General features: G+C 42.5%; 2 protein-coding genes across 4 annotated transcripts in view; both read left to right on the top strand.

Moving 5' to 3' along the window:
* Positions 1-27,833, top strand: part of LOC110971039 (laminin subunit beta-1-like) — a 176,029-nt gene that overhangs the window by 47,215 nt on the left and 100,981 nt on the right. The gene's annotated exons all lie outside the window — the stretch shown is intronic.
* Positions 1-27,833, top strand: part of LOC110970740 (laminin subunit beta-4-like) — a 60,678-nt gene that overhangs the window by 17,339 nt on the left and 15,506 nt on the right. Inside the window, 17 exon segments of the mRNA XM_051951637.1 lie at positions 428-583; positions 1,040-1,140; positions 1,540-1,619; positions 3,288-3,471; positions 4,131-4,259; positions 4,363-4,551; positions 15,062-15,174; positions 15,597-15,708; positions 15,883-16,063; positions 16,451-16,594; positions 16,671-16,902; positions 17,315-17,472; positions 19,469-19,693; positions 20,184-20,401; positions 20,578-20,674; positions 20,751-21,117; positions 21,742-21,905. Of these exon segments, the coding sequence (XP_051807597.1) occupies positions 428-583; positions 1,040-1,140; positions 1,540-1,619; positions 3,288-3,471; positions 4,131-4,259; positions 4,363-4,551; positions 15,062-15,174; positions 15,597-15,708; positions 15,883-16,063; positions 16,451-16,594; positions 16,671-16,902; positions 17,315-17,472; positions 19,469-19,693; positions 20,184-20,401; positions 20,578-20,674; positions 20,751-21,117; positions 21,742-21,905 (2,850 nt within the window).

Here is a 27,833-nt window from a genome sequence, read left to right as displayed (position 1 = left end):
TTTTTCCTCAGAAGACAAAAAAACAAGCAGAAGTGGTATCAGATTTCACAGAGCTGAAAGTTCCAGCTGTTTAGATCCAAACTAAAGAAATGATTGAACAAAGACAACAGGACTGACAGTCATGACAATTACTGCTTCCTGTCTGTCAGTGTGATGTCATGATGGTGTGTTTAACTGCGATGATGTCATGTGGTGATGTCATGTGGTGTGTTTAACTGCAATAATGTCATGTTGTGATGTCATGATGAGTGTTCCTGTATGGTGATGTCATGTGGTGATGTTATGATGATGTATTTAACTGCGATGATGTCATGTGGTGATGTCATGATGGTGTGTTTAACTACGATGATGTCATGTGGTGATGTCATGATGGTGTGTTTAACTGCGATGATGTCGTGTGGTGATGTCATGTTGTGATGTGTTCCAGCGTGTGACTGCGACCCGGCTGGTTCTCAGGGCGGTGGTCTGTGTGACGCTCTGAGTGGTCGATGTGTCTGTAAAGAGAACGTGGAGGGAGAACGCTGCGATCGCTGCAAACGTGGCTTCTTTGGTCTGAGACAGGACGACCCGGCCGGCTGTCAAGGTGACAAACTTTATCTGGAAAACTAGAAGCTCCTTTCCATGTTCAGTGTTTATGTTCCTACAAACGTGAGACCAAGCTGCTACTTTCAAATTCGAAAATTTTCAAAAACATATCTTTAAAAAATTCCCCAAATGACAATATTTTTCAGCCTGAACCAGAAAAAAAATGGAAAAATGATTCAGATCTGAGCCCACGAGCGTGATTTAATCACTTTTTTCTGCAGGTTTCATTTTAAAAATATTTGCAGCAGATTCTATAAAAAAGTAAAAATTCCGACTCCAAAAAGTTAAACAGGAAGTGGAGCCTCCATGTTTTCTGGAGAACAATAAACTCTTTCCTTCCTCATGATGTTCTGCTTCCACAGCTACAGGACTTTAGATTAAAGAATGAACCAGAGTGAAACTGTTCAGAGAGTTCCTAAAGAAAGGCTCAGATCTGCTCCGGTTTTTCTTCCAGCCTGCAGATGTCACTCTCTGGGAAGCGTCGGCTGTGATCAGCTGACCGGAAGCTGTGAATGTGATCATTTAGCTGCTGGATCGCTGTGCGATCGATGTGTGGTATGTAGACTACTGGATCTGTGTGACCTCTAGTGGCCACTGCAGGAAACTACAACACACTTTCACGTCAGAGTTATTTCTATTAGTCAGAGTTATTTCTATTATTAAGAATTATTTCTGCAGATAGACAAGAGGAAGAGTAAAACCTCAGATCTGGATTCTATCTGTTGTTCTAATCAACAAACTGATTACTATTGTTATCATTTTATTTAAAAAGGGACCATGTACAATATTAAACATAAATGTTTCCAGTTGATGTATTAAACCAGATTTAGTTTTAAGCTCATTTCCATCTGCAGTCCAGATGACTCCATCTGATCAATAAACTGAAAATCAACCAATGACTCCATCTGATTGTCTCTGAAGACCTTCTAATGTCCTTCATGTGTTTGTGCTCAGGAAGGTTTCTGGGGTTTAGGGAACTCTGTGTACCAATGTTCACCCTGTGACTGTGATATCGGCGGAGCTCAAGGCACCACGTAAGAGTCTATATTTATTATTAAATATTATATATCTAAAGTAAGATTCATTATTTATTATTATTATATATGTAACATAAGATTTATTATAAATTATATATCTAAAGTAAGGCTTATTATTTATTATTATACATTGTTATATATTAAATATCTTACATAATATTTATTCTAAATTTTGTATCTCTATGCAGTCCCTGTGATTGTTGTGGCCGAAAATGCCTAAATTTGCGGCAGCTTTTCTAAAAAAATTGCGATAAAAGTTGCAATGTTTTAAGCGTATTTGTTGTGATGAAATTGCGCGAGACAGCGATAATTGCTATAAAGCTGCATTTTTTTCAACACTGTAACTGACAATATTTATTCTGAAATTAATTATTTAACGCTCCAACCCATTTCCACAAAAGCTGGCGCACCACGGTGGGACATTAGCAGCAGCCAGATACTGGTTTAACTTGAAGTGGTTGGTAGATTTAAGGCACAAAATGATAATTTACTATTGAATGAATCATATTCGGACATATCTGTCAGTGGCTTATAAAGTTAATTTCACATCCTGGCACACACGTGTTAACACACACACGCGCTCACGGCTTGTCACGTCAACTAACAAGAACAGCACTGAGAGAGAACAGTCCTCCTTCTGCATGTGTACGTACCGAATCACGTGACCTAAATATGTAGGGGGCGACAGGAATTGATGGGACTCAGAAACACCCCCACAGTTTAATCAGTTGTTCCTTGTGTCATTTCCGATACGTCCACTGTGGTAGATTTGTTGTAGGATCACTATGATGTGATCGTCAGCAGACTGCTGAGGTAGCGTTCACTTGTTGCCATGGTTACCGTGCTGCTATCAGATGCCGTGCCGCTACCTCAATGGGAAATCCTTCACAAATCCGTGGATCCAAACTTTAAGCCGTATCGCTGCTGAAGTCTAATCATTTGGTCCTTGTGTCATTTCTGACCGACCCTGAAAACTTCATTTAAATCTCTGAGTCTGTTTCTGAGTGATGTTGGTAACAGAGGAAGGATTCACACACGCTGATCGTCACATAACTCCACTGTGTTCTTTGGGGGAATAAATAATCTAATTTACCTTCATTCTTTCAGTGCTCTAACGGATCTGGATGAAACAGTTTCCATCATGGTGACTTGTCTGGTCTGTTGTTGCTCATTTCAGTCGTTCTAATATGTTTCATGTTTTAAGAAAAAAGTGTGTATCAATCGATGATTTTATTTTCATTTTTTTTGTATTCCACCCCAGTATTGCACGGTTGTAAAACAGCTTAGCTTTGGTGAAGAACATCAGTGAATTAGTTGCTGATCACGGTCTTCAGCAGTAATTTTTGTTGGTAAATGAGAGACATTAGTATCTCACGTCTGCATCTTCAAACCAGAAACAAGGAAGTGAATTCGGTGACATATGTGCATTACATTTGTGCTGGGGACTGCTATGATTGGTGGAACTCACGGGAGGCGGGCAAAAATTGCGTCAAAGTTGGGGTGATCGGACAAAAACGCAAGGCCGTAAAAAATTTGCGGATATTGGTTGATTTCGCGTGAGTTTGCACAATCGCAACATTGCGAAATCCTGGAGGGACTGTCTATGACACCTGTGCTACACAGAGCAGTGCATTCTGGGTAAACGATGACCTTCTGTCTCTTCAGATGTTCTCCAGAGGACGGACAGTGTCTCTGTTTTCCCAACATGATTGGTCGACGCTGTTCTGACCCCGCCCCTGGCTACTTCCTGCCTTCACTGAACTACTTCCTGTATGAGGCAGAGCTTACTGCGCCACTTCCAGGAGCTCCACCTCCTTCTTCTTCTTCTCTGGTGTGTAACAGCGACACAGTACTGGAGGGTACTTGCAGTATTAGTGCATACTTACATGCAGTATGAGTGCGTACTTAAAAGCAGTATTAATGTGTATTTAAAAGCAATATTAGTGTGTACTTATACACAGTAATAATGCATACTTAAAAGCAGTATTAGTGTGTACTTATACACAGTAATAGTGTGTACTTACATGCAGTATTAGTGTGTACTTAAAAGCAATATTAGTACGTCCGTACAAGCAATATAATGCGTACTTAAAAGCAGTATTAGTGCATACTTACATGCTGTATTAGTGCGTACTTGCATGCTGTATTAGTGCGTACTTGCATGCAGTATTAGTGCGTATTTACATGCAGTATTAGTGCGTACTTGTAAGTAGTATTAGTGCATACTTACACACAGTATTAGCGTGTACTTACATGTAGTATTAGCGCATACTTACTCTTAGTATTAGTGTGTATTTACTCATAGAATTAGTGCATACTTACTCATAGTATTAATGCGTACTTACATGCAGTATTAGTGCATACTTACTCGCAGTATTAGCGTGTATTTACAAGCAGTATTAGCATGTATATTCAAGCAGAATTAGTGTGTACCTACACGCAGTATTAGCGCATACTTAATCATGGTATTAGTGTGTACTTACATGCAGTATCTGTGCGTATTTTCAGCTGAATCCAGTACTACCTCCCTGTGAGCAGTACTTCAGAGAGCGAGGGTTCAAATTTCAGGTCTCTAATGGACGAGTCGTTGTCGTCCGGAGGACTCGGCGACTCGCCCGCCGGCGGCGACAAGGACAGGTGACATACCTGTTAGACTTTGACCAATGATAGAAGCTCATGTCGCCATCTGGCAAATCAGATTGTCCTTGTGAGACCTGCTGACGTTTGATTGGTCCTGCAGGAAAACAGCATCCCCCTGGAGCCGGGCCATGCCCTGCAGATCATCCCTCGCCAGAGATCAGCTGATCAACCTGTAACCTGGACCGGCCTGGGATTGGTCAGAGTAGTGGACGGGGCGGGACTTAGATTCACCGTGGACAACCTCCCGTCATCAATGGAGTACCAGCTGGTGATCCGCTATGAACCAGAGGTGAGCAGAACCTCAGCATGGTCCTGGTCTTGGTTCTGGTCCTGGTTTTGGTTCCGGTCCAGGTTCCGGTCCTGACTGATAAATAAAAGATTTTTCATTTTAAACTATGAGCTGAAAGTTGAAAACAGACATTTACTTTTACCACATGACAGAAATCAGAGTTTAATGAAGAGTTCTTGCAGTTGAACTGACGAATATGAAAAATTATAAAAGAAATTAAGAATCATAGAATATTGTAAATGTACAGTTGTACTCATAAGTCTTCATACCTGGCAGAAATAGTGAAATATGAAACATTTTAATGAAAACATGAATGATCAGAGCAAACACAACTGCAAGACACAAATAACTTTGTCCAGAAATTCAAAGAGAGACACAGTACAGAACAGAGGGAGGAAGCCAAAGATTTCAACGACTCTGGAGAGCAAACTAGTGGGAAATGTGTCTAAAGAAGCTGGAACAACCACCAGAACACTAGATAATGACTTAGAGAAGTCAGGAATTGTAGTGTCAGAGAAGACACAGAAATGGACTGAACCCTAACCGTCCACTTCTACTGAAGAGATGTCTTCAGGTCATACTGAAGTCTGCTGAGGACAACCTGGAGAAAGATTTTGAAGACTGGAAGCATGTCCTTCAGATGAGACAAAGTAGAGATGTCGCTTCTGTTTGGCAAAAGAAGGGAGACGTGTAGAACCCAGAGAACACCACAGTTAAACAGGGTGGTGGCAGAATCATGCTGTAGGGATGCTTCAGGGCGTCTGGAACTGGGAATCTTGTAAAGGTTTAAGGAATCATGAAGACAGAAGATTTAGAAAGAAAACCTCCAGCAGTCAGCTGCTAAACTGGGTCTGGGTTGTTGCTTTGTCTTCAATGTGACGATGACCAAAACATCTGTCGCTGGTGGAGATCTACTGTTATGAGCTGAAGACTGGAACTCACGTACAGCAATGACACATGGCACACACATGTAAAATAGAACAACAGTCACAGTTTTATTTACACACCAGAACAGCACAGACAAAAAGAACTACAAATATGGTTTTCAGAACTACAACTGGAAGTCGCACTAATAACAGATCTAGTGAACCCTGTCAAGTCAAGAAATCTTTATTGTCCCCGCGGGGCAATTTTTGGTGCAGCCAGCAACAAAAACAACAAACAATCCTGTACAATAAAATGCGATACACAACAGTAAAATACACAAAAGAAACAACAACAATAACAGTGATCAATTAAAATGCAATAAGATACAGATATAAAGATAAAACCCAAGGAAAGTTAAAATGACCACTAGTGCATTATAAAGTGTTAAAAACCGTTCGTTATTAAGAAGGCCAATGGCCAATGGGACTCATGATTTTTTGAATCTGTCTGTCCTACATCTAGGCACTTGAAACCTACATCTAGATGGAAGCACCCTGAATTCAGAAGAAAGAGGGTGGCTAGGGTCAAACAGGACGAATTTTGCTTTTTTTTTTAAAGATCTAGTTTTATAGGACAGAAATATCAGTCAGTAGAGTGCCACCAATTTTGCTGCACATATTGACTATGCCTTGGAGTCTGTTTCGGTTTTGAAGGTTGACTGAGCCAAACCAGCAGATAAAAGCAAATGTCAGGACAGATTCGATAAAACATGAGTAAAACATATACATAAACTTAGTTTCTGTCTTTATTATCCCTGAGCTTCCAAAGGAAATACAAGTGCTGGTTGGCTTTCTTGCACACAGCATCGACCTGATGCTCGAACGACAGTTTGTCGTCAATTATCATCCCAAGATATCTACACTGCTGAACAGATTCCACAGTTTGACCGTTAATCGACAGGGGAGCGATGACTGAACGGGACTTCCTAAAATCAATCATCATTTCCTTGGTTTTCTGAACATTAATAGTGAGGAAGGACGACTTGAACCACTGAATGAAGTCCTCTACTACAAGGCCGGGCACAGGGTCATCATGGCTGATAAGGGACACAATCACAGAATCATCGGCAAACTTCACAATGTGACGTTTCTCATATGAGCTCCGACATACATTTGTGTATAACACAAAAAGAAGGGGCGACAGGACGCATCCCTGGGGGGAGCCAGTGGAGAAGAGAACGTCTGATAGAACGCCATTGACCCTGACCCGTTGTGATCTGACAGTTAAAAAATCCAACAACCAGTAAATCAAACTCCTGTCAATCTTATAATTTAAAAGACGCTCGGGCAAAATGTGGGGCTGAATGCAATTAAAAGGTAGATGTAAAGTCGATAAAGAGCAGGTGGACAAAATTTTTGATGCCATCTAAATGCGACACAATCATGTTAAGAAGGGTGACTGTTGCATCGTCAACCCCCCTCCCCGAATGATACGCAAATTGGAGAGGGTCCAAGTTTGACTGGACAGTGTTCATAAGATCCTCTTTCACAATCCTCTCAAAAGACTTCATTACTAAAGAGGTGAGTGCCATGGGTCTAAAGCCATTCAGTGCCTTCGTGCATTGGTTTTTGGGCACAGGGACAATAGTCGTGTCCTTCCACAGGCGGGGCACCCTGTGGACCTGAAGTGACCAGGAGAAGATGAAACTGAAGATGTCAGCCAGCTGCTCAGCGCAATCCCATCGACCTCCAGTCCCATCAGGACCTGGGCTTTTCCTCTCCTTCACACCACGGAACACTCCCTGTACCCTCTGCTTGTTGACATGCACTGCCACTGTACTGTTCGTATCTAAGGCAGCGCCTTTAAACACAGACAATTCATGGCTAAAATCATGAACATTAAAACCATTTGATTTTAGATCATTTGCCAGGTCAAAATCAGACTTCCCATTTATGGAGATGATGTACTTATGGGGATGTATCCCCAACAGGGATTTAACCCCCTCCCATGCTGGTCGTGAACTGCCAGTCCTGAACAGGTTCTCCACCCTGTCCTTATATTGCTGCTTGGCAAGTTTTATTTCTTTCCTGACCTGCTTCTGTAACTCCTTATATGTGTCAGTATCGCCTGTGATGAAACTGATGTTCCTTTTATTAATGACGTTTTTGACTGATTTTGAGACCCTTGGCGTATCGTTAGGAAAAATGGAGATTGTTTTTTTTAGGAATACATAACTCCTCACAGAACTTAACATAGGCAGAGACCATCTCTGTGATAGGGAAGGCACAGCACCAGAAACTAAACTACATGAAAAACACTACAACTACACACTAAACACTACAATTAAACACAGAGCACTACCTGGCCTCAGAGACTGAGTGAAGAACTTCGGTCAGTGGGGTCGGTGGACAAGGAGGCAGGAGGGAGTCCAGTGAGGGTGGAAACCCAACCAAGGAGACAGGAAGCAGGAGATCCAGGGAACCAGAAACAGAAAGTGGAGGAGGCAGGAAAGCCAGAGCAGCTGGCAGATAGATTTAAAAAGCATCCATCCATCCATCCACTCAAAGGAGCTAGACCTGAACGAGTCAGACCTAACAGAGCAGAAGAGTAATCATCATCGCCAGTTGCCAATTCCAGATGAGCGGATTGCTCACAGCTGCCCACCTGAGGAGAAAGGTAACGGTGGGGGAGGAGCCAGTAGGACATCACAGCTACCCCCAGAAGACCAAAGTCCAATGTCCAAAGTGAACATTACTGATGGCTGACTGGAAAACCATTAAAACATGTGGGATCAACAGAAGATCAGGTCCATGAAGACCATCAGATTTGGAGGAGCTGGAGATATTAGCCAGAGAAGAACAGGCTAGAGTTCCTCAGGAGACGTCAGAGACTCATTCCAAACTCCAACAAAGACTGCAGCTGTTATCCAGCAAAAAGGAAGCACATCTGACCGTTAGCATCAGAGGGGTAATAATTCTGACATGGCAGGTTCTGTTTTTTGTTAAATAATCTTGTTCCTGTGTGCAAAGCAAAATAATGTAAGCATCCAAAAGAAAACTAGGATATTTGGGAAAGCTGTTAAAACTTCCTTCATCATTCAGCAGCACTTGGGAATTTAAAAATCAGGAACATCCTGTCTCAGAATGATGCAGAAAAACTAGTCCATGCTTTTGTTACTTCCAGGCTTGACTATTGTAATTCCTTATTATCAGGTTGTCCCAATAGTTCTCTGAAACATCTACAGTTGATCCAAAACACTGCAGCCAGAGTACTGATGGGAGTTAAAGAGAGATCATATTTCTCCTTTACTGGTTTCTCTTCATTGGCTCCCTGTTAAATCTAGAATAGAATTTAAAATCCTTCTTCTGACAAGCTCTCAATAACTGATCTCCATCATATCTTAAAGATCTGTTAGTACCATATTATCCTAGCAGAACTCTTGGCTCTCAGACTGCAGGCTTACTTGTTGTTCCTAGAATTTCTAAAAGTAGGTGGAGCTGGTGAGCTGCAATGGCATAAGATGTGTTTCGCTGGACCTGACCTTAAATATTTCAGTAACATTTTTTGTCAACTTTTGTTCGGGTGTTTTGAACCAAGGAACGTAGATTGGGGACCTAGTGACACATCCCACGTCTTTTTCTGATTGAGATAATGGCTTCCAGCTTGAGAAAACACAAGGATTCCTCTGACAGCCCGGACACAGCACCTAGACCACACCCACAGCCCACAGGTATGTACTTAGAGGACTTAAAAGCTCAGATCCTTCCGTCTCTACAGTCTGACATCACCGTTGTGATTAAAGAACAACTAAGAAGTGCACTTTCTGAGGATTTTAATTTCCTTAAAACCAAACTACACGCAGTGAGAAGTTAGATTGCTAACAGTAAAGCAGCGACCCGCGGTGAGATCGATAAAATGAAAGCCAATATGAAGGACATGGAGAGTGGGCTGTCAGAGTGGTCAGATGAAGTCACCATGCTAAAAACTACGGTGACAAGCCAGCAGAAAGAGCTAACTGATTTGTGGGGCAAATGTGAAGATATGGAAGGACGAATGTGACGATGCAACATACGAATTCTGGGGGTCCTAGAGGAGACGGGCTGGAGCTCCACGGTATTCGTATCTAAGCTACTGAAAGACAAGCTAAAGCTAGATAAGGGCATTATTATTGACCGCTCACACAGGAGCCTCGCACCAAAAAGACAAGATGGAAAACTGCGAGCCATATTTGTCAAACTCCACTACTACCAGGACTGTGTCGAGATCTTGCGTTGTGCCCAAAACCAGCCCTCTCTCCGCTTTAACTGCAAACAAGTTGCCATTTTTCTGGACTACACCATGACCGTGGCTCGGGCCCGAGCTGCGTTTACAGAAGTATGGAAGCTCCTGCACAACCAACAAAGTGTTTGCTTTGGTATTTTGCATCCTGAACGGCTCCGCATTACCTGCAACAGGCAAGACAAGGAGTTCCTAGATCCAAGCAAAGCCATGGCTTATGTTAAAAACAGTATCATCAAACCAACGGAGGACGAAATGTGCTTGAAATGAACTGCATGCTCCGAAAGGATTCCTGACAGACCATACATTTATTCATAATCCAATATCTACATTATAGTTTCCGAAAAATAACTGTTTCCTGCCATTGGTCACCTTCCTAGCTGTTAAACTACCTCGGATCTGAACTCTGGAGGAAAAGGAAAAAAATGCATGCCTGAAACTTTATGCACAGTAAGAAGACTCACTTCATTTTTTTCATTTTTTTCTATATTTCATGTTTCATATCTTAAATCTCTGGTGGTTATTGATCACTCCGGGTCAGCTGATGGTTGCTCAGTTAATGTTGTAAGTTGGAATGTTAAATCCCTTAATCACCCAGTGAAGCGGAAGAAGGTCCCTTAGTCACCTACAACTTAGGGCAGATATCACTTTCTTACAAGAAACTCATTTTTGAACTTCTGACCATTTCAGAATAAGGGGTGGACGGGTAGGCCAATCATTTCAGTCCAATTTTCACTCCAAATCTCGGAGGGTGGCCATTTTAATCAATAAAACTGTCCCATTTGTAGCAGCAAATGTAGACTCTGATCTAGCCAGGCGATTTGTAATTGTAGTTGGCAGAATCTATGGTTTCCCAGTAATCCTTGCTAACATATATGCACTCAATTGCAGGTATAGTAAAGCACTATATAAATACGGACCATTTACCATTTCATATCAACCAGACAAGCAGAATATCTCATTTCAAAATTGCGTAGCAATTCTTATGAACACGAGGAAAAAACAGGGAAACTTCTGGCTCATCAGCTGTGGCACAGAACGGCTAACCAAACTATTACAGAAATTCTAAATGATCAGGGCTCAAAACGTACTGACAGTCTAGCCATAAATAATATTTTTTATTAAATACTACCAGACACTGTACAGCTTCTCTAAATCTAATAATAATTCGGACCTGGAGAACTTTTTCCAAAAAATTAACATCCCTACCCTAAACTCTGATGCAGCAACCAAGCTGGAAGAGTCGATCTCTGTCATGGATGTTGCATCTGCAATACAAAGTCTGCAATCAGGAAAATCCCTAGGCCCAAATGGGTATCCCTTGGAATTATTCTAAACATTTTCCGATCAAATTAGTCCTTTATTAGTCTCTGTCTTTGAGGAGTCATTTTCTTCCCAATCTTTACCTCCAACAATGCCACAAGCGATAATCTCTTTAGTTCTTAAAAAAGAAAAAAGTCACCACGACTGCAGCTCATATCGCCCTATTTCCCTGCTAAATACAGATGCAAGGATCTTTGCAAAAGTGTTAGCTCGTCGTCTGGAGAACGTCCAACCTTCCATCTTCTCACCTGACCAAACGGGATTTATTAAAAATAGACATTAATAATGGTTACATTTATATAGCACTTTTCAAGACACCCAAAGCGCTTTACAATTAATCCATCATTATTCATTTGCTCACACATTCTCACTCTGGTGGTGGTAAGCTACATTTGTAGCCACAGCTGCCGTGGGGCAGACTGATGGAAGCGTGGCTGCCAATCCGCGCTTACGGCCCCTCCGACCACCACCAACATTCACATGCATTCATACACCAGTGTGAGAGCACTGGAGGCAAGGCGGGTAAAGTGTCTTGCCCAAGGACACAACAGCACATAACTAGGCGAGAGCGGGAATCGAACCGCCGACCCTTCGATCATTGGACGACCCGCTCTACCACCTGAGCCCCAACATTCAAAGACATTCCTTTTTTAACATTAGAGGTCTGCTGAATAGAATTTACAACCGATCTTGGAATGATTCTCAAGACATAATAATCTCACTCGATGCAGAAAATGTGTTTGATGTGTGAAATGGGACTTCCTCTTCTGCGCCCTCCAGTACTTTACTCCTTTGACAGCTGTGCACACTAACAATAATTTATCGCTGTTTTTTTAGCATGTAGCACATGACAGGGCTGACCTTTGTCACCCCTCCTTTTTGCATTAGCAATTGAACCATTGGCCATTGCCTTGAGGGAGTGTACTGAAATCAGAGGAATTCATTGTGGGAGTCTGGAACACAAAGTATCACTTTATGTCGATGACATGTTGCTTTTCATACCAAACCCCTCCAACAGCTTTCCAAAACTACTACTTTTACTTAAAGAATTTGGGAAAATATCGAGTGAATTTTCAAAAAAGTGAACTAATACCAATTGGAGAATTTACAGGCCAAATTTAATTTCCGACTCCCCTTAAAATCAGTCCCCAGAAATTTAAATATTTAGGAATCTGGATGACACGTAACCACAAGGAACTTTATAAAGCAAACTATCTACCGCTACTTTCTAAAATCAAACAAGATTTTGAAAAATGGGACTTGCTACCACTTTCGCTGGGTGGAAGAATAAACACTATTAAAATGAACATCTTCCCCAAATTTCTTTACCTATTTCAATACCTCCCAATATATTTTTAACTAAATCATTAAAAAAAATTTTAAATAGCTAGATTTCCTCCTTTATTTGGAACAAAAAGCCCCCTCGAATTAAACAGCGTATACTTCAGCAACCTCGTAAAGCAGGCGGCATGGCACTTCCAAACTTTTTATTCTACCACTGGACTGCTAATATTACAGCAATGTTGTTTTGGAGAGAGAATGATACCACTATATCGTGGGTGGCTGTAGAAAGAGAATGACAGGTGTCACTGGGGTCATTGCTGTGTGCTAGACTTCCACTGTCACAACCCATCTCTAGCTTCACTTCAAACCCTGTGGCCATACACTCACTGAAAATCTGGCATCAGTTTAGGCGTCATTTTGCACTTTATGACTTATCATTTATGGCACCCCTGAGAAACATTGCACGTTTACCCCATCATATACTGATAAGGCTCTTTGTGTATGGTCAAAACATTCAATTATTTCAATGTGTGATCTTTATCGCGATAATGTCTTTAGTTCATTCGAGCAGCTGGTACATAAATTCAATCTATCCAGGTCTCATTTTTTATAGATATTTGCAGATTAGGAGCTTAATTGCTCATAACTCTGACTCCTTCCCCTCTTATCCTTCTTCATCCTTTTTGGACTCAGTTTTTAAATACAAACCAGAGGCAAAACGTGTTATAAGTGCCAATTTTTAGTTATTAGATACACAAAAAGTAAAAGCATTGGAATCACTAAAGATTAAATGGGAGAGGGACATAAGTGAACTTGAGCTCTGGCAACAGATACTTCATAGAATCTTCTCATCCTCTATATGCCTCAGACATTCTGTGGTTCAACTTAAAATTGTGCACCGCCTTCATTGGTCTAAAGTAAAAGTGAGCAAGATAAAAGCTGACCTTGACCCCACATGTGATCGATGCCAATGAGAACCAGCCACTCCAATACACATGTTTTGGACATGTCCAGAATTGAATAACTTCTGGGAATCCTTTTTTAACACCCTGTCAAAAATACGTAATACTACAGTAGAACGGTGTCCGATTATTGCAGTATTTGGAGTGACTGCAAAGGATGTAAATCTAGGTGGACTGAAGGCCAATATGATAGCTTTCTGCACCCTCCTAGCTAGATGGATGATCTTACAAAAATGGAAAGAAGCATTGCCACCACACATGGAGGCTGGCTCAAAGAGATCACGTTCTACATTCAATTAAAGAAGAGTTTACTCTACAAAGGGAACGATACAAAAATTCTATGATGTCTGGCAACTATTTCTGATTTATTTGGTAAATGTGAAAGCAGATGACATTTCTTAATGTGGAACAATTTTATCTCTGTTTCTGTATTTGTATGCTTTGTTTATTCTGTTTGTTTTATCGTGAGCATCTATGATTTGTACACATCTGTGGAACTTACATCCTGGGTTATCTGGCTTTTGTGTAGTTGTTGTCGGGTGGGATGAGGAGGGGGATAAAAGAAAAAGAAATTAAGTGTAAATAATTGTATGAATGTTATTTGAGTTATTAAAAAAAACAGACCTTGAACAAAAAAAAAGTAGAATGGGAGGCAGAGCCTTCAGTTATCAGCTCCTCTCCTGTGGCACCATCTTCCAGTTTGGGTTCTGGAGGCAGACACCCTCTCTATTTTTAAGACCAGGCTTAAAACCTTCCTTTTTGACAGATCTTATAGTTAGGGCTGACTGTGGGACCCTGAGGGGGTCAGCTGGAGTCTTCCTCTTGGACGTCCCTTCGTTCTGCCTCTAGTCATGCTGCTATAGGCCTATAGGCTGCTGGGGGACTTCTCTTGACGCACTGAGCCCTTCTCTATCTACCTTTACATTTAATATGTATACCGTTATTGCAGTACATTCACTCTGTTTCTCCCTGTACCCTTTCTCTGAGTATCCCTGGTCCCAGAGCTGGATGCTTCAGATCTGTGGTTGATGTTCCACCAACTGGTCCAGTCTCCATCATGTCCACTGTGGGATGCTGCTGCTGACCTTCCTCCAGCCCTCTGCTTCCAGCTGCTCATTTCCACCAGTCTACTCTGCATCATCCTCACTATACTTGATCTGCTCTTCTACATACTGTTTGAATTTTACTACCAGCTATATATGTAGTAGATTTAATGCCAGAGCTGTACACCAGAACAGGAAACTATGGATCAGTTTACATGTTAGCTTCTACTTTGTATGAATCATCTGTCTGATCATACATGGATCCATCTGTGTGTTTTATGTTCCTTGTTCACCATCCCCCTCTTCTCCCATCCCCTACCTCTTCCTCTACCTCCTCTTAGCAGCAGATGTTCCCCCACATAGAGATCCAGGTTCTGCTCAAGATTTTCTTCCTGTTAAAGGGTGTTTTTCTCCCTCTGTCTCCTTAGGGCTGCTCTGGGGTTCATATGGGTTCTGGAAAGCTTCTGGAGACAATCTGACCTGTAGTTGGTGCTTTATAAATAAAATTGAATTGAATTGAATTTAAAAAAACAAGTAAAATTTCATAGAGGCGCTGATAATTTAGTCTTCAACTGCATCTTATTTAATTTCTAAAAACTTCATGTAGTTAATTTTTAAAGTCACAGATACACCAGTGGGATCTAAAAATATCAACATGCCAATAAAGGACTTTTTTTTAACCAGAAAAGTTCATTTAATAAAGTAATTAAATGTATTATTTCTGTATTAATGTCAGCTGATCTCACTCTGCAGTCTCCGTCTGATTGGCTGGCTTCAGTCAGCATCATCACACTGTTGCCGGGCGACGGCAGCTGCAGCAGTGACCCAGCAGGAAGTCACACTCTGACTCTTCCTGGAAACTCCAGGTGAGTCACATGACTACCCAGGTGGGACAGGAAGTGTCACTAATCACGTGACGAATGTCTTTGATATGATTGGATGTTCATGAGCCACTGAGTTAAAGGGGGCTGTTTACTGTTGTGCTTTGTTTGTTTACTCTTCTGCTTGTTTACTGTTGTGTTTGTTGACAATTTTCCTCTGCTTGTTTACTCTTGTTGTTTACTACTGTCCTCTTCATTTACTGTTGTTTGTTTACTACTGTCCTCTGTTTACTGTTGTTTGTTTACTACTGTCCTCTTTGTTTACTGTTGTTTGTTTACTGCTGTCCTCTTTGTTTACTCTTGTTGTTTGTTTACTGCTGTCCTCTGTTTGTTTACTGCTGTTTGTTTACTGTTGTTGTTGTTGTTGTTGTTGTTTGTTTACTGTTGTTGTTGTTGTTTGTTTACAGAGGAGGGGTCCTGGACTGGCCGCTGTGTCTGAAAGCAGGAGGCCGGTATTTCGTGGATGTGGTTTTTACCAGACAGTCTGGATCTGACAGCTCACACATCCTAGTAGACTCGGTGAGGAAGTGGTCATGTGATCAGCTGAAACTCAGTCTGATTGGTTGATTACTGATTCAGATTTATACATTGATCAAACATCTACTGGTGTTTCTAGGAGCTTCAGTAGAAAGTGTCCCTCTGGTAAAACGTCCTCCTCGAAACCTTGACACTGAGAATCTGGTTGTTTTTCAGATGGGGCTGATTCCCAGAGTCGAGTCGGTCCAGGACTTCTGCTCCCAGACTGACCTCGACTCTTTCCACCGCTTTCGCTGCTCTGGATTGGCTGCGGACCTTGCCTCTGAGGAGTCGCTGCCAGAAGTGTGTGAGGAACTCATCAAGAGTCTGTCGGCAAGAATCCACAAAGGAGCTGTTCGTAAGTAGTTTAGTCGAATGAAGGAGCCGTTCGTAAGTAGTTTAGTCGAATGAAGGAGCCATTCGTAAGTAGTTTAGTCGAATGAAGGAGCTTTTCGTAAGTAGTTTAGTCTAATAAAGGAGCGGTTCATAAGTAGTTTCGTCTAATAAATGAAAAAAACGTTAATTAGTTCAGTCTAATTAATAAGTCTAACACAGGATAATCACCAACAAATCAAAGAAAAGTTCCTCTGTATTCAGTCTAATTAGTGGAGGTGCTACTTCATGAGGTTCCTTCCTGTGCTCTGTGAGATGACATGTTGTGAGCATTCACTAAATAGATCAAACTGAACAGAATTAATGCCTAAATACTTCTTTTATTTTCTCTCTGTGTTCTTCTTGTCAACAGCTTGTGGCTGTAATGTGATTGGCTCTCGTGGACCTTACTGCAGTAAACTGGGCGGGCTCTGTGAATGTAAACCCAACGTGATTGGTCGTTGCTGTGATACCTGTGCACCGCTGACATTCGGCTTCGGATCTGATGGCTGCAAACGTAAGAAATTCACTGATGAGAAACAAACTTCCTGAGGATGGTTTCAGGCCTCTGAGGCTGGATTTCTGTCTTCCAGGTTGTGAATGCGACCCTGCAGGCTCGCTGTCGGAGCTGTGCGACCAGGTCAGGGGTCAGTGCGCCTGTCGGGCCGAGGTGGCGGGTCGGCGCTGTGACCGCTGCCAGCTGGGATTCTGGGAGTTCCCCCGGTGTCGACCCTGTGGATGTAACGGCCTGTCGGATGAATGTGACCCGGAGAATGGCGAGTGTTTCAACTGCAGGGAGTACAGCACTGGACCCAGCTGTAACAGGTCACCTATAAATACCAACTACACAATAAACTACACACTGTAGAATAATGACATCACACACACACAGACACACACTCTATGTACACCATTTCACATCTCAACCATGACCTCATTATCCAGGGTGACTTTACTACTGGTTTTACTGGGAGTTCTTTATGTCTACTTGTTGATAACGTGCCTTCAGAACAGTCATGAACTGTGTGACCATGTGACAAATAAAACCTCTGGAAGTAAAATACATCTAATGTCACATGGCTGTGTCCATGCCTCACCTGTACAGGTAGGAGCAGATGCTACCTCCAGATGTTCTGAAGCTAATCGTGTGTTTTGCATGTTCCTGGATGTTTTCCTGAACTGCTGTTTCAGTTCCTCCAGGGTGAGTTCTGTACATGTTTCTGTTTTGCTGATGCAGGTGTGTGGAGGGTTACCATGGCGACCCAACATCTGGACAGCCCTGCCAGCCCTGCCTCTGTCCAGATGTTTGGAGCAGTAGACGATTCTTCGCTACTTCTTGCCAATACGACCCGCAATCCCTCAGTCTAACCTGTACCTGCCAGCGGGGGCACACAGGTAGGTTCACCTGTCTAAGCATGCTCAGGTGAGGTTCTGTCCCAGGTTCAGGTGCACACAGAGTCAGTGACCTCAGACAGGTGTCAGAGTTCAGGTGAGTGGACACTAGAGGATTGGACTGCTTGGAACCAACAGTTGTTTTAGACCCTCAGCTTAAATTTACCGTGAGAATCAAAAGTTTGTGCACCCCAGGTAAAAATTTGTATTAATGTGCATAAAGAAGCCAAGGAAAGGTGGAAAAATCTCAAAAGGCATCAAATTACAGATGAGACATTCTTATATGTCAAAAAAGTTAGATTTTATTTCTATCATTTACACTTTCAAAATAACAGAAAACATAATAGTGGCATCTGCAAAAGTTTGGGCACCCTGCAGAGTTATTACCTTGTACTGCCCCCTTTGGCAAGTATCACAGCTTGTAGACGCTTTTTGTAGCCAGCTAAGAGTCTTTCAGTTCTTGTTTGAGGTATCTTCACCCATTCTTCCTTACAAAAGTCTTCCAGTTCTTTGAGATTTCTGGGCTGTCTCTCACACACTGCTCTTTTAAGGTTTATCCATAGATTTTCAGTTTTGTTGAGGTCAGGAGATTGTGAAGGCTGTGGCAGAACCTTCAGTTCACGCCTCCTGTGTCACGAAACGCAGAGAAGAACCCAAGCAGCAGGCGCAGACCGGAGGATGAAATTAACAATGATTTAATGAAAATAAGAATAAGGGAACAGAAAAACTCTTAATAACAGAGGCAGGAGAGAAACAACAAGGAGGAGGGAATAAACTAAATTAAACAAAGGGCGGACCCGAAGGCCGGGGTAAAACTAAACATAAAACTAACTAGAGTGAAGGGGAAGATGGCTTACTGATTGTCCAGAGTGTCAGAGCTGACAGAGCCGGTCGGGGAGTGTGGCGATGACGGGGAAACAGGTAATTTTATCCGGGAGGGGCGATGGGGTCCGAGGAGCGGGGCATAGCAGAGGTTATCTGGGGGAGAAGCAGAGTCCAGGGGGTGACGTGCAGAAGACGGTGGACGGCGTCTCGCATATGGCATGGTGCGTTAAACAGCGGAGAGGATGAATCAATGATGCAGCACTGGAGCTGCAGAGCGAGCCAGGTTTTGAGCTGCACTGATTGTCATTTGCACCGACTGTGTAGAGAAACACAGCCACTCGTCATTCCACTGATCAGTCAGTGCACCGAAACAGGAGGGTTGTGACATCCTGATGTAATCCACTGTGAATACTGAGTTGTGTTTAGGATCATTATCCATTTGTAGAAGCAATCCTCGCTTTAACTTCAGCTTTTTCACAGATGGCATCAAGTTAGCATCCAAAATTTGCTGAAATATTATTGAATCCTTTTTTCCTTCTACTGGTAAAATGTTCCCTGTGCCACTGGCTGCAATACAACCCCAAAGCATGACTGATCCACCCCCATGCTTAACAGCTGGACAGAGGTTCGTTTCATTTTCAAATTCTGTGCCCTTTCTTTTCCAAACGTTTAGGTGATGTGTTAGAGATGTGGAACGCATCACCTAAAGAAATTAATAGGATTGCAGATTAAAAACTTTTACTACAGAAGTTTAGTACTGGCTAAAAGAAAAACAAGAGTGTTCCACCAATGACATCTAGAAGGTCCACTGACTGTGGACTGGGTCAGTGTGTGTGTGTGTGTGTGTGTGTGTGTGTGTGTGTGTGTGTGTGTGTGTGTGTGTGTGTGTGTGTGTGCGTGGGGGGGTATAGGTTTATAATGCTGTCTGTGCTGTTTTTATCGGTGTTGTTGTTCCTCTGACTCCTTTTACTGAAAAGCCCAACCAGGACTGAAGTTGAAAATTAGCTGAATGCGTTAAGATAAGATAATCAGATCAGATCAGATCTACTTCCCAGAGGAAATGATTTCCTGAACCCTCTACCTGTGATACATCAGTTGTGTTCTGTGTTAACTGCATGCTCTCTGATCAAATAAATTAAAATACAGTAATGATCACCTGTTGCGACTGTCTCAGGTGTACGCTGCGACAGGTGCAGCCCTGGTTTCTATGGTGACCTGACACTGCCGGATGCCTCCTGCCAGGAGTGTTCCTGCAGCAACAACATCGACCTCAGCGACCGCAACGCCTGCGACGGCAGGACAGGAGAATGTCTGCGCTGTCTTCACAACACCATGGGAACGCACTGCCAGACCTGCAGACCTGGTTACTATGGCAACGCCCTGGACCGGGACTGCAAAGGTAAGGAACAGACAGACCTGGTTACTACAGCAACACCCTGGATCGGGACTGCAAAGTTCTCCTCTCCTGGTTTCTGAGCTCATGAACATGAAGTGGCTGATACATCCGGAACCATGCAGAACCATCGGTCTCCATCGGTCTCCATTGGTCTCCAGTTCTGTCCACACTCTGTCCATGGAGACCACAGTAAGGACTGGAGATAAAGGAGAGGAAGACACCATGTTGGATCATATCAATGACCAGAACATACTCTAGCAGTAAAACCCGTAACCTGATTTTCTCCTCTGTTAACCCTAAAAGATCTGGTCCTGGATCTGCCTCAGTCCTTCTGATCTGATCTTCTTTCCAGCTCCTTTAGCTTCCTGCTGAGCAGTGAGGTTCTAATGACCACTGTCTGGTCCTTTTTTAGACAATGGGAGAATGTCTTTAACTGTAAACAGTAAGATGAATGTTTGAGTTTTTTAATATATGTCTGTTGTGTATTTCCCAGAATGCTCTTGTGACCGGCGGGGGACACAGGTGACTCAGTGTCCTCTGGGGAGTCCCTGTTTCTGTGATCCATCCACAGGACAGTGTCCCTGCAGGACAGGGGTGATGGGAGACCTCTGTGACGAGTGTGAGGACGGATACTGGAACCTGGACGGAGCTTCAGGATGTCAGACCTGCAGCTGTGATCCCGTCAACTCCTTCTCCAACGTCTGCAACAAGGCAAGACATTGGCAGACTCTCTGCTGCTCCGTTAGTTATTCTGTTTGATGTTTGGTTCTCTGCAGAACAAAGTGTCCCTGAAATGTGCTGTAATTTAGGTTTATTATCAGAGTTTGGATTCATCTATGATGAACAGTTGATAGAACGTTTCCTAAATGAAGCGGTGGTGTGTTCAGGTGACGGGACAGTGTCCATGTCGTCCAGAGTTCGGGGGAAGACAGTGTGATGAATGTGGAGAAAATCATTTTGGGAATCCAGACCTGCAGTGTGTTTGTAAGTGAAGAGCTCCAACATTTCATTCACAGAATTTCTGCTTGTTCTGACTGAAATCACCACGTTCTGTTTTTAGCCTGTGACTGTAACCTGGAGGGAACTGAACGTCCGTCATGTGACCCTGAAACCGGCGAGTGCATCTGTCGAGTCGGAGTCACCGGTATCTTCTGTGATGAGTGTGCCCCTGGCTACGACTCGGCGTTCCCGGCCTGCGAGCGCTGCCACGCCTGCACCGCCCTCTGGACCGAGAACGTCACAGATGTCCAGCGAGCTGCCCAGAGGATGAGAACCTTCATCCCTCGCCACGACGACGACGAGCAGCTTGCAGGCCATCACCTCCAACGGATGCTGGAGATGCACTCCAAGCTGGACAGCCTCTCCAACCTGACTGGACTCTCCCAGCCAAAGGTGGAGAAGATGCAGAAGATGTTTGTGAAGATCAGGTGGGTTGTGAATGTAAAGGAAAGTCCAGCAGTTTTAAAACATTGTTTTCCAATGTTGAAGTAGCATCAAGTTTTAAATGTGTAAACTGGACGTCTGATGTGATGCCAAAGATCAGGATCGGTGCTGATGGAGGCATCATTGAACTGACTGGTGCCGTAGCCTGATCCTCTATAGAGTTCTTCTGTAAATAAACCAGGAGATGGCACTGATGAATCCCAGAACATGTTGGTTCTGCTTAAGTTTTAGTCAACAGACTGATTTGTTCCTAGTTTGTTTTAAACACCAGAGCTCTGGTTGGAGGTCATTATGCTCCTCATTGGTCTTTGTCATGGTGCCCGTTGTTGCTAAACTCCCACAATCCTCTCTGCTTTAACCTCCTCTGGTCTCTACAGGATTAAACAGGAAGAGACTCCACCTGAGCAACCAGGAACTACAGCTGATCTACAAATGCATGAAGTGTGTTTTATCTTGGAGAATAGTATCAGATTTGGAGTACAGATACTAAATATTGAAAGGATTGGATCGGGACATCTTTAGCATAAACTGCAGTTTGTTCAGAAGGTTGATTCTTTCTGTACTCAGTTAAACTCAACAATCAAAACTTTTAAAAAAAAATCTTGCAGGAAGTTGAAAGATGCCATTGACCCAAACGTGATCCTGATCAACCCGTCTCCTCTCCTCAACACTGAAATTGACAACATTCATCTGGAGTTCAAGAACCTCCTGAACAGCTTGAAGGAGAAACTCGTCGAGGATACAGGCACTGAGGACAAAGAGCAACTGGAAGGTACAGAGATGTTTCTCATAGCCTTTAGGTAAAGTCCAGATGAGCTCTTACAAGTCAGAAACAATGACTGAAATTCACTTTAATGAATTCCAGTCAGTCTCACAGAGAAAAGAAACAGTAGCCATGAGACTTCAGGTTTTATGGCTAAAAATTCAGTTTAATGTCACGGTGAGTGGGGGGTGAACCAAAGTGAGAACACACAGACAGGCAGAGACAGAGCTCATTTATTTTTTTTATTTTTTTTGTTTGAGATTAAGAACCTCTTTTTCAAGAGAGTCCTCGCCAAGATAGGCAGCAGAAAATACAAAACAGTTATAAAATTACACAGTTAAGACATGATTATTATATGAAAAAAGAAAATCAATAAAAAGAACAACAATAATTAAATTTACAAACAAGTTATAAAAAAACAAGTACAAGATGTGGAAATGGCCTCAAGAACTCGCATTTTTGATTTAAAGGCACTCAATGAGATTAACTCAGTTAATCTGAAGTCTTTCTGCAACATATTCCAGGCAGAAGGTGCAGAATAAGCAAAAGCCTTTTTACCCAGCTCAGTACGAACACGTGGAACTGAAAGCAACAGATAATCTTGTGAGCGGAGCGAGTGACCATCACAACTGTTCTGTGTTGTTAAGGAGCAAATGTAGGTAGGCAGCAGTCCAAGTATGGCCTTGTATATGAAAATATTCCAATGGTGAATCCTTCTGGTGGCTCAAGCTGGCCATCCCACCCGAGAGTATAATGCACAGTGGTGTGTTGACAGTTTACAGTTTGTGATAAATCTCAACGAAGCGTGGTGAACAGTGTCAAGCATTTGGAGACTTTGAGCAGAAGCATTCATGTACAAAAGATCTCCATAATCCAACACAGACAAAAATGTTGCAGCGACAAGCCGCTTTTTTTATACTAAAAGAAAAATACAACTTGTTTCGAAAATAAAAACCAAGTTTTAGCCTCAGCTTCTTTACAAGATTTTCCACATGTGGCTTGAAAGTAAGGGAGTCATCAATCCAGACACCCGGGTATTTATACACCTGGAGTACCTCTATTTCATTTCCCTCTAGTGTGGACACTGAGGGAATCATTTGTGGACACTTCCTAGAGTTCGAGAACAACATCAGCTTAGTCTTCTCTGCATTGAGAACAAGTTTCAGGTCAAGTAATGAGTGCTGGACCGCAACAAAAGCTGAACAGCCTGAACGAGGGTTGATCCACAGCAGTAAATAACTATGTCATCAGCATAAAAGTGCAAATTAGCATCTGACCCATTAATACCCAGATCATTTATATAAATAATGAATAAAAGGGGACCTAATACAGAGCCCTGTGGCACCCCCTTGTGGACAGTAACATATTCAGAGCACAGACTGTCGTATTTAATGCACTGAGTCGGATTACTGAGGTAGTTTGCAAACCAAGCAACTGCATCCTCCGAGAGTCCCGTATGAAGAAGTCTAAGTTTTAAAATATCATGGTCAACAGTGTCAAAGGCTTTGGACAGATCAATAAAAAGTGATGAACAGTGCTGTTTCTTGTCAAGAGCAACAATAATGTCATTTATCACTTTCATTGCAGCTGTGATGGTGCTGTGTTTTTTTCTGAAGCCTGATTGATATTTTGATAAAACAGCATTGGAGTAAAGGAATGTCTTTACTTGCTCACTCACAAGAACCTCGAGAATTTTGACCAACACTGATAGATTAGATATTGGTTTATAATTAGTTAAAACCGCTGGGTATAAGGGAAGAACAAAAGCCGATTTCCAAACCGAGGGAATTTTATTTTTTTTCATTATGAGGTTAAAAAGAACTGGAATCGGCACTGCTACATAATCAGCTACCAGTTTTAAAAAAATAAGGATCAATTAAATCAGGTCCAAAAGGTTTTCTGTGGTCTAAAGCTTTAAGGGCTTTATGGACTTCCTCAATGGAAAAAAGTACAAAATTAAAAGGCTCACCAGTGTACATGGGGAGGTCTGTGCAGGGTTTCACAGAGACAGCTCCCACTGACTCCAACAAAGAGCCAGAAGATACAAAATGTTCAGTAGTACCTCCATTCTGTCATAGACAGGAACAGAATCCTTTAAAACATAAGCAGGTCGAGCGTGAGAGCTTTTGCTCACAAAAAGAGATTTAATAACCTTCCAGAATTTCTAGGGATTATTTAGGGTCTCAGTGATGACTGACAAATAGTATTCTGACTTCGCTTTCTTAACTAAAGAAGAGCATTTATTACTTATTATGTGGGTTTGTGAAAATAATAACAGCTCAACAACCACAACTGGGGAGAGCAAAAAGTAACTAATGTGGGATTCGCAAAAACAGGAACGGAGGGGGCTGGCAGGTTCCTGGAAACCGACAAATGGCCGGATTAGGTGGTGCAGGCGAGGGGGTGTCCAGGTCCTTTACAGGCGGCAGGAGTGGGTCATATCTGCAGCTTCCACAGAACATTGGAGAACTCCAAGATGCAGTCAGCAGCATGCAGAAGCAGAGTTTAGGATCAGGGGCCTCATTTATAAAACATTGCGTAGGATCCATACTAAAGTTTGCGTACGCCGATAATACGAAAAGGGCGTATGCCCTTCGCCCCTGATTTATAAAACTTGGCGTAAGCACAGCTGCATGCAATTTCTTGATAAATCACACACCAGCTGGAAGATTGCACAGGTGGATCCACCTCACATTCCGCCCACAACACACCCACATTTTACCATGAATGGTCAATGCAAAGTAACTCATGAATGTATCTGTATATAAATAAGCTGCTGATCCACGGCATTTCACGCAGCGCCCCCTGCAGTCTTTTCACTGCTGTGCATCAGGATGAATGAATCATGTGTTGACCCAGGCCACCCTGACACTAAATTTGTTATGATCATGTCCGATGTACAAATAATTTGTAAACTGATTGAATGTACATTTTTTCGGTTCACATAGAGAAATTCATTTTCACTCGGGGGTTGTGGTGTGAAGCATGTGTGCCTGTACAGGGCTGATTAATGGTTGGACGCTCATCCCATTCGGCCGCATATGGATAAATAAACAAAATTCTTTACTTTTTTTTGCCTTTTTACTGTGATAGTTGCAGTGAAGAGTGACAGGAAATGGGGAGAAGAGTAGGGGGAAGACATGCATAAAGTGCCGCAGGCAGGAATCGAACCCGGGCCACTGCGTCGGAGACCACCCCTACAAATGGGTCTTCTGCTTTCCCCGATGAGCCGTACAGGCACCGAGTGATCAATAAACAAAATTATTTAATAAAGATCACCACACCGGCCCCAGATACCGGCCCTTCGGTCAAACGACTGAATGAAATAACGTTCAATCCGCCCCTGTTAATATATGAACATAGTTCTGCAAATACAGTCGTCAGCCGAATGACGCACGATATGAACATCTACAACAATGAGGGTTTATGATTATCCGGCTCTACAAGTCTAATATGTGATAACAATAAAGGTTTGAGATCAGTCTGGTTTCAATTCACCACTTCACCCTCCATCACTGCCGTTCCCTCTGTCTCCAAAATGTGCTTAAGCAAGCATCAAAGTTGGCGCACCGGTGCACACATTCTCACGCCAAGTTTGTTTTAGAAATCACAACGAACACAGCGTACGCCACTTTCTACGCAAAGTTTGTGATTTACGCCCTGTTTTGTGCGTAAAGAAGCATCAAGAATCAAGGTTGGTGCACTGGTGCGCACATTCTCACGCCAAGTTTGTTTTTATAAATCACAACCTTTGCGTAGAAAGTGGCGTACGCCACTTTCTAGCCCTGTTTTGTGCATACGCAAGCTTTATAAATGAGGCCCCTGGCCCTGAGCTGAGTGGAGAGCCAGGCTTTATTCTGCTGGTGATGGGTGGTGGTGGGTGGTGATGAATGGCGATGGATGGGGATGGGTGGTGATGGACGGCGATGGGTGGTGGTGGGTGGTGATGAATGGCGATGGATGACGATGGACGGCGATGGGTGGTGATGGATGGCGATGGATGGCGTTGGGTGGCGATAGACAGGGTGGTGGGTGGGGATAGATGGCGGTGGGTGGTGATGTGTGGCGGTGGGTGGTGGTGGGTGGCGATGGGTGGTGATGGGTGGCGGTGGGTGGTGATGGGTGGCGGTGGGTGGTGGTGGGTGGCGGTGGGTGGTGATGCGTGGCGGTGGGTGGTGGGTGGGTGGTGATGCGTGGCGGTGGGTGGTGGTGGGTGGTGATGCGTGGCGATGGATGGTGGTGGGTGGCGGTGGGTGGTGATGGGTGGCGGTGGGTGGCGGTGGGTGGCGATGGGTGGCGGTGGGTGGTGATGCGTGGCGGTGGGTGGCGATGGGTGGTGGTGGATAGCGATGGGTGGCGATATATGGTGATGGATTTGATTTGATTTGATTTATTTAATTTTCACACACAAAATTAAACAAACAATTCGCATTTCTTACATTAAAAATGTGAAGGAAGGTTGCCAAAAAACCCTCAAGGGGTTTGAAAGAAGACAACCTCCAAAAAAATAAAATAAATAAAAACCTTCTCATGTAGACCGTTCTATAAATACATAAAAATGTGACAAATAACATGCCAACAGTTCATAAAGTTATACACAGGGTAAATATTACCTCATTAAAACATATTGACCAAAGACAAACCAGGTGTTAGTAGGATATCCCATTTGGAAAATTACTCTTTTTCAAAAGCAGTACTTTAAAAGCTGCTTTAAATTTGGTTTGTGAAAGGACTCTGACCCAGGTTGGTAGTTGATTCCATATTTTGGATCCTCTGTATGGAATGCTAAATACAGACAGATTTATACGAGCAAAAGGAGCTCTGATAAGTGTGCTGCTACGAGTTGGATAATAATGAAATTCGTTATTAAAATGATAAATAGAATTTAGATGTTGGGGTAGTAGTTTGTTTACAGAACTATAAACAAACTGACCAATTTGGAAATTATTGACTTGGTAGACAGTCAGAACACCTGCTTTAGAAAACAGGGGCTGAGATGGATGTCTGCGATCTACATGAAATATTATTCTCAAAATTCGTTTCTGGAGACGATAAATAGCCTGAAGTTTAGTTTCATGGGTACTAGCCCAACATATATTACAGTAATTTATATGTGGATATACCATTGCATAATATAGCATTGTTGCCACTCTTGAATTAATGAGGTAGCGGATTTTTCCTAGTATTCCGACAGCTTTGGCGATTTTTGAAGTAAGAAAACTCAGATGTGGTTTCCAGCTAAGGGATTCATCAACTATAACTCCAAGAAAACGAGCAGAGGAAACATTCTGGATGGGTAAATTATCAATTTGGATTTTAGAAGAAGATTTAAAAGTACTGGGCTGTATTCCAAAAAATATAAAGTTAGTTTTTTTAATATTGAGTGACAATTTATTTGACATAAACCAAGAAGATAACTTGTCAAGTTCTTCATTCATTACTTGTACGAGAGTGTTAGGATCCTTATGGGAATAAAATACACAGGTGTCATCTGCAAATAACATTTTAGAGAGTTTATCAGAAACTTTGGGGAGGTCATTAATATATAACAAAAATAACAAAGGACCCAAAATTGAACCTTGAGGTAATCCACACTGAAGAGGAAGAAGAGGAGATTCTACCCCTTTGTAAGAAAGCGTTTGGTATCTGTCTGTTAGATCATTAGAAAACCACTGTAATGATCTATGCTTTATGCCAAGAAATGAAAGCTTGTCCAAAAGAATCACATGATTGACTGTGTCGAACACTTTAGAGAAATCCAGAAAAACACAGATGGTATTTTCTTTTTGGTCTCTTGCTTTATATATTCCGGTCAGTAGTTGATCAAGCGCCACATAGGTAGAATGTTTCTTCCTAAAACCATACTGATGTGGAAATAAAATATTGTGCTCATCAAGATATTTAATCAATCTACTATAGACAATCTTTTCAAGAACT

This window comes from Acanthochromis polyacanthus, chromosome 8, assembly GCF_021347895.1.
Source record: "Acanthochromis polyacanthus isolate Apoly-LR-REF ecotype Palm Island chromosome 8, KAUST_Apoly_ChrSc, whole genome shotgun sequence".
NCBI lineage: Eukaryota > Metazoa > Chordata > Actinopteri > Pomacentridae > Acanthochromis > Acanthochromis polyacanthus.
Note: the sequence above shows the minus strand (reverse complement) of the source record. Positions and strands in the feature narration are given on the sequence as shown.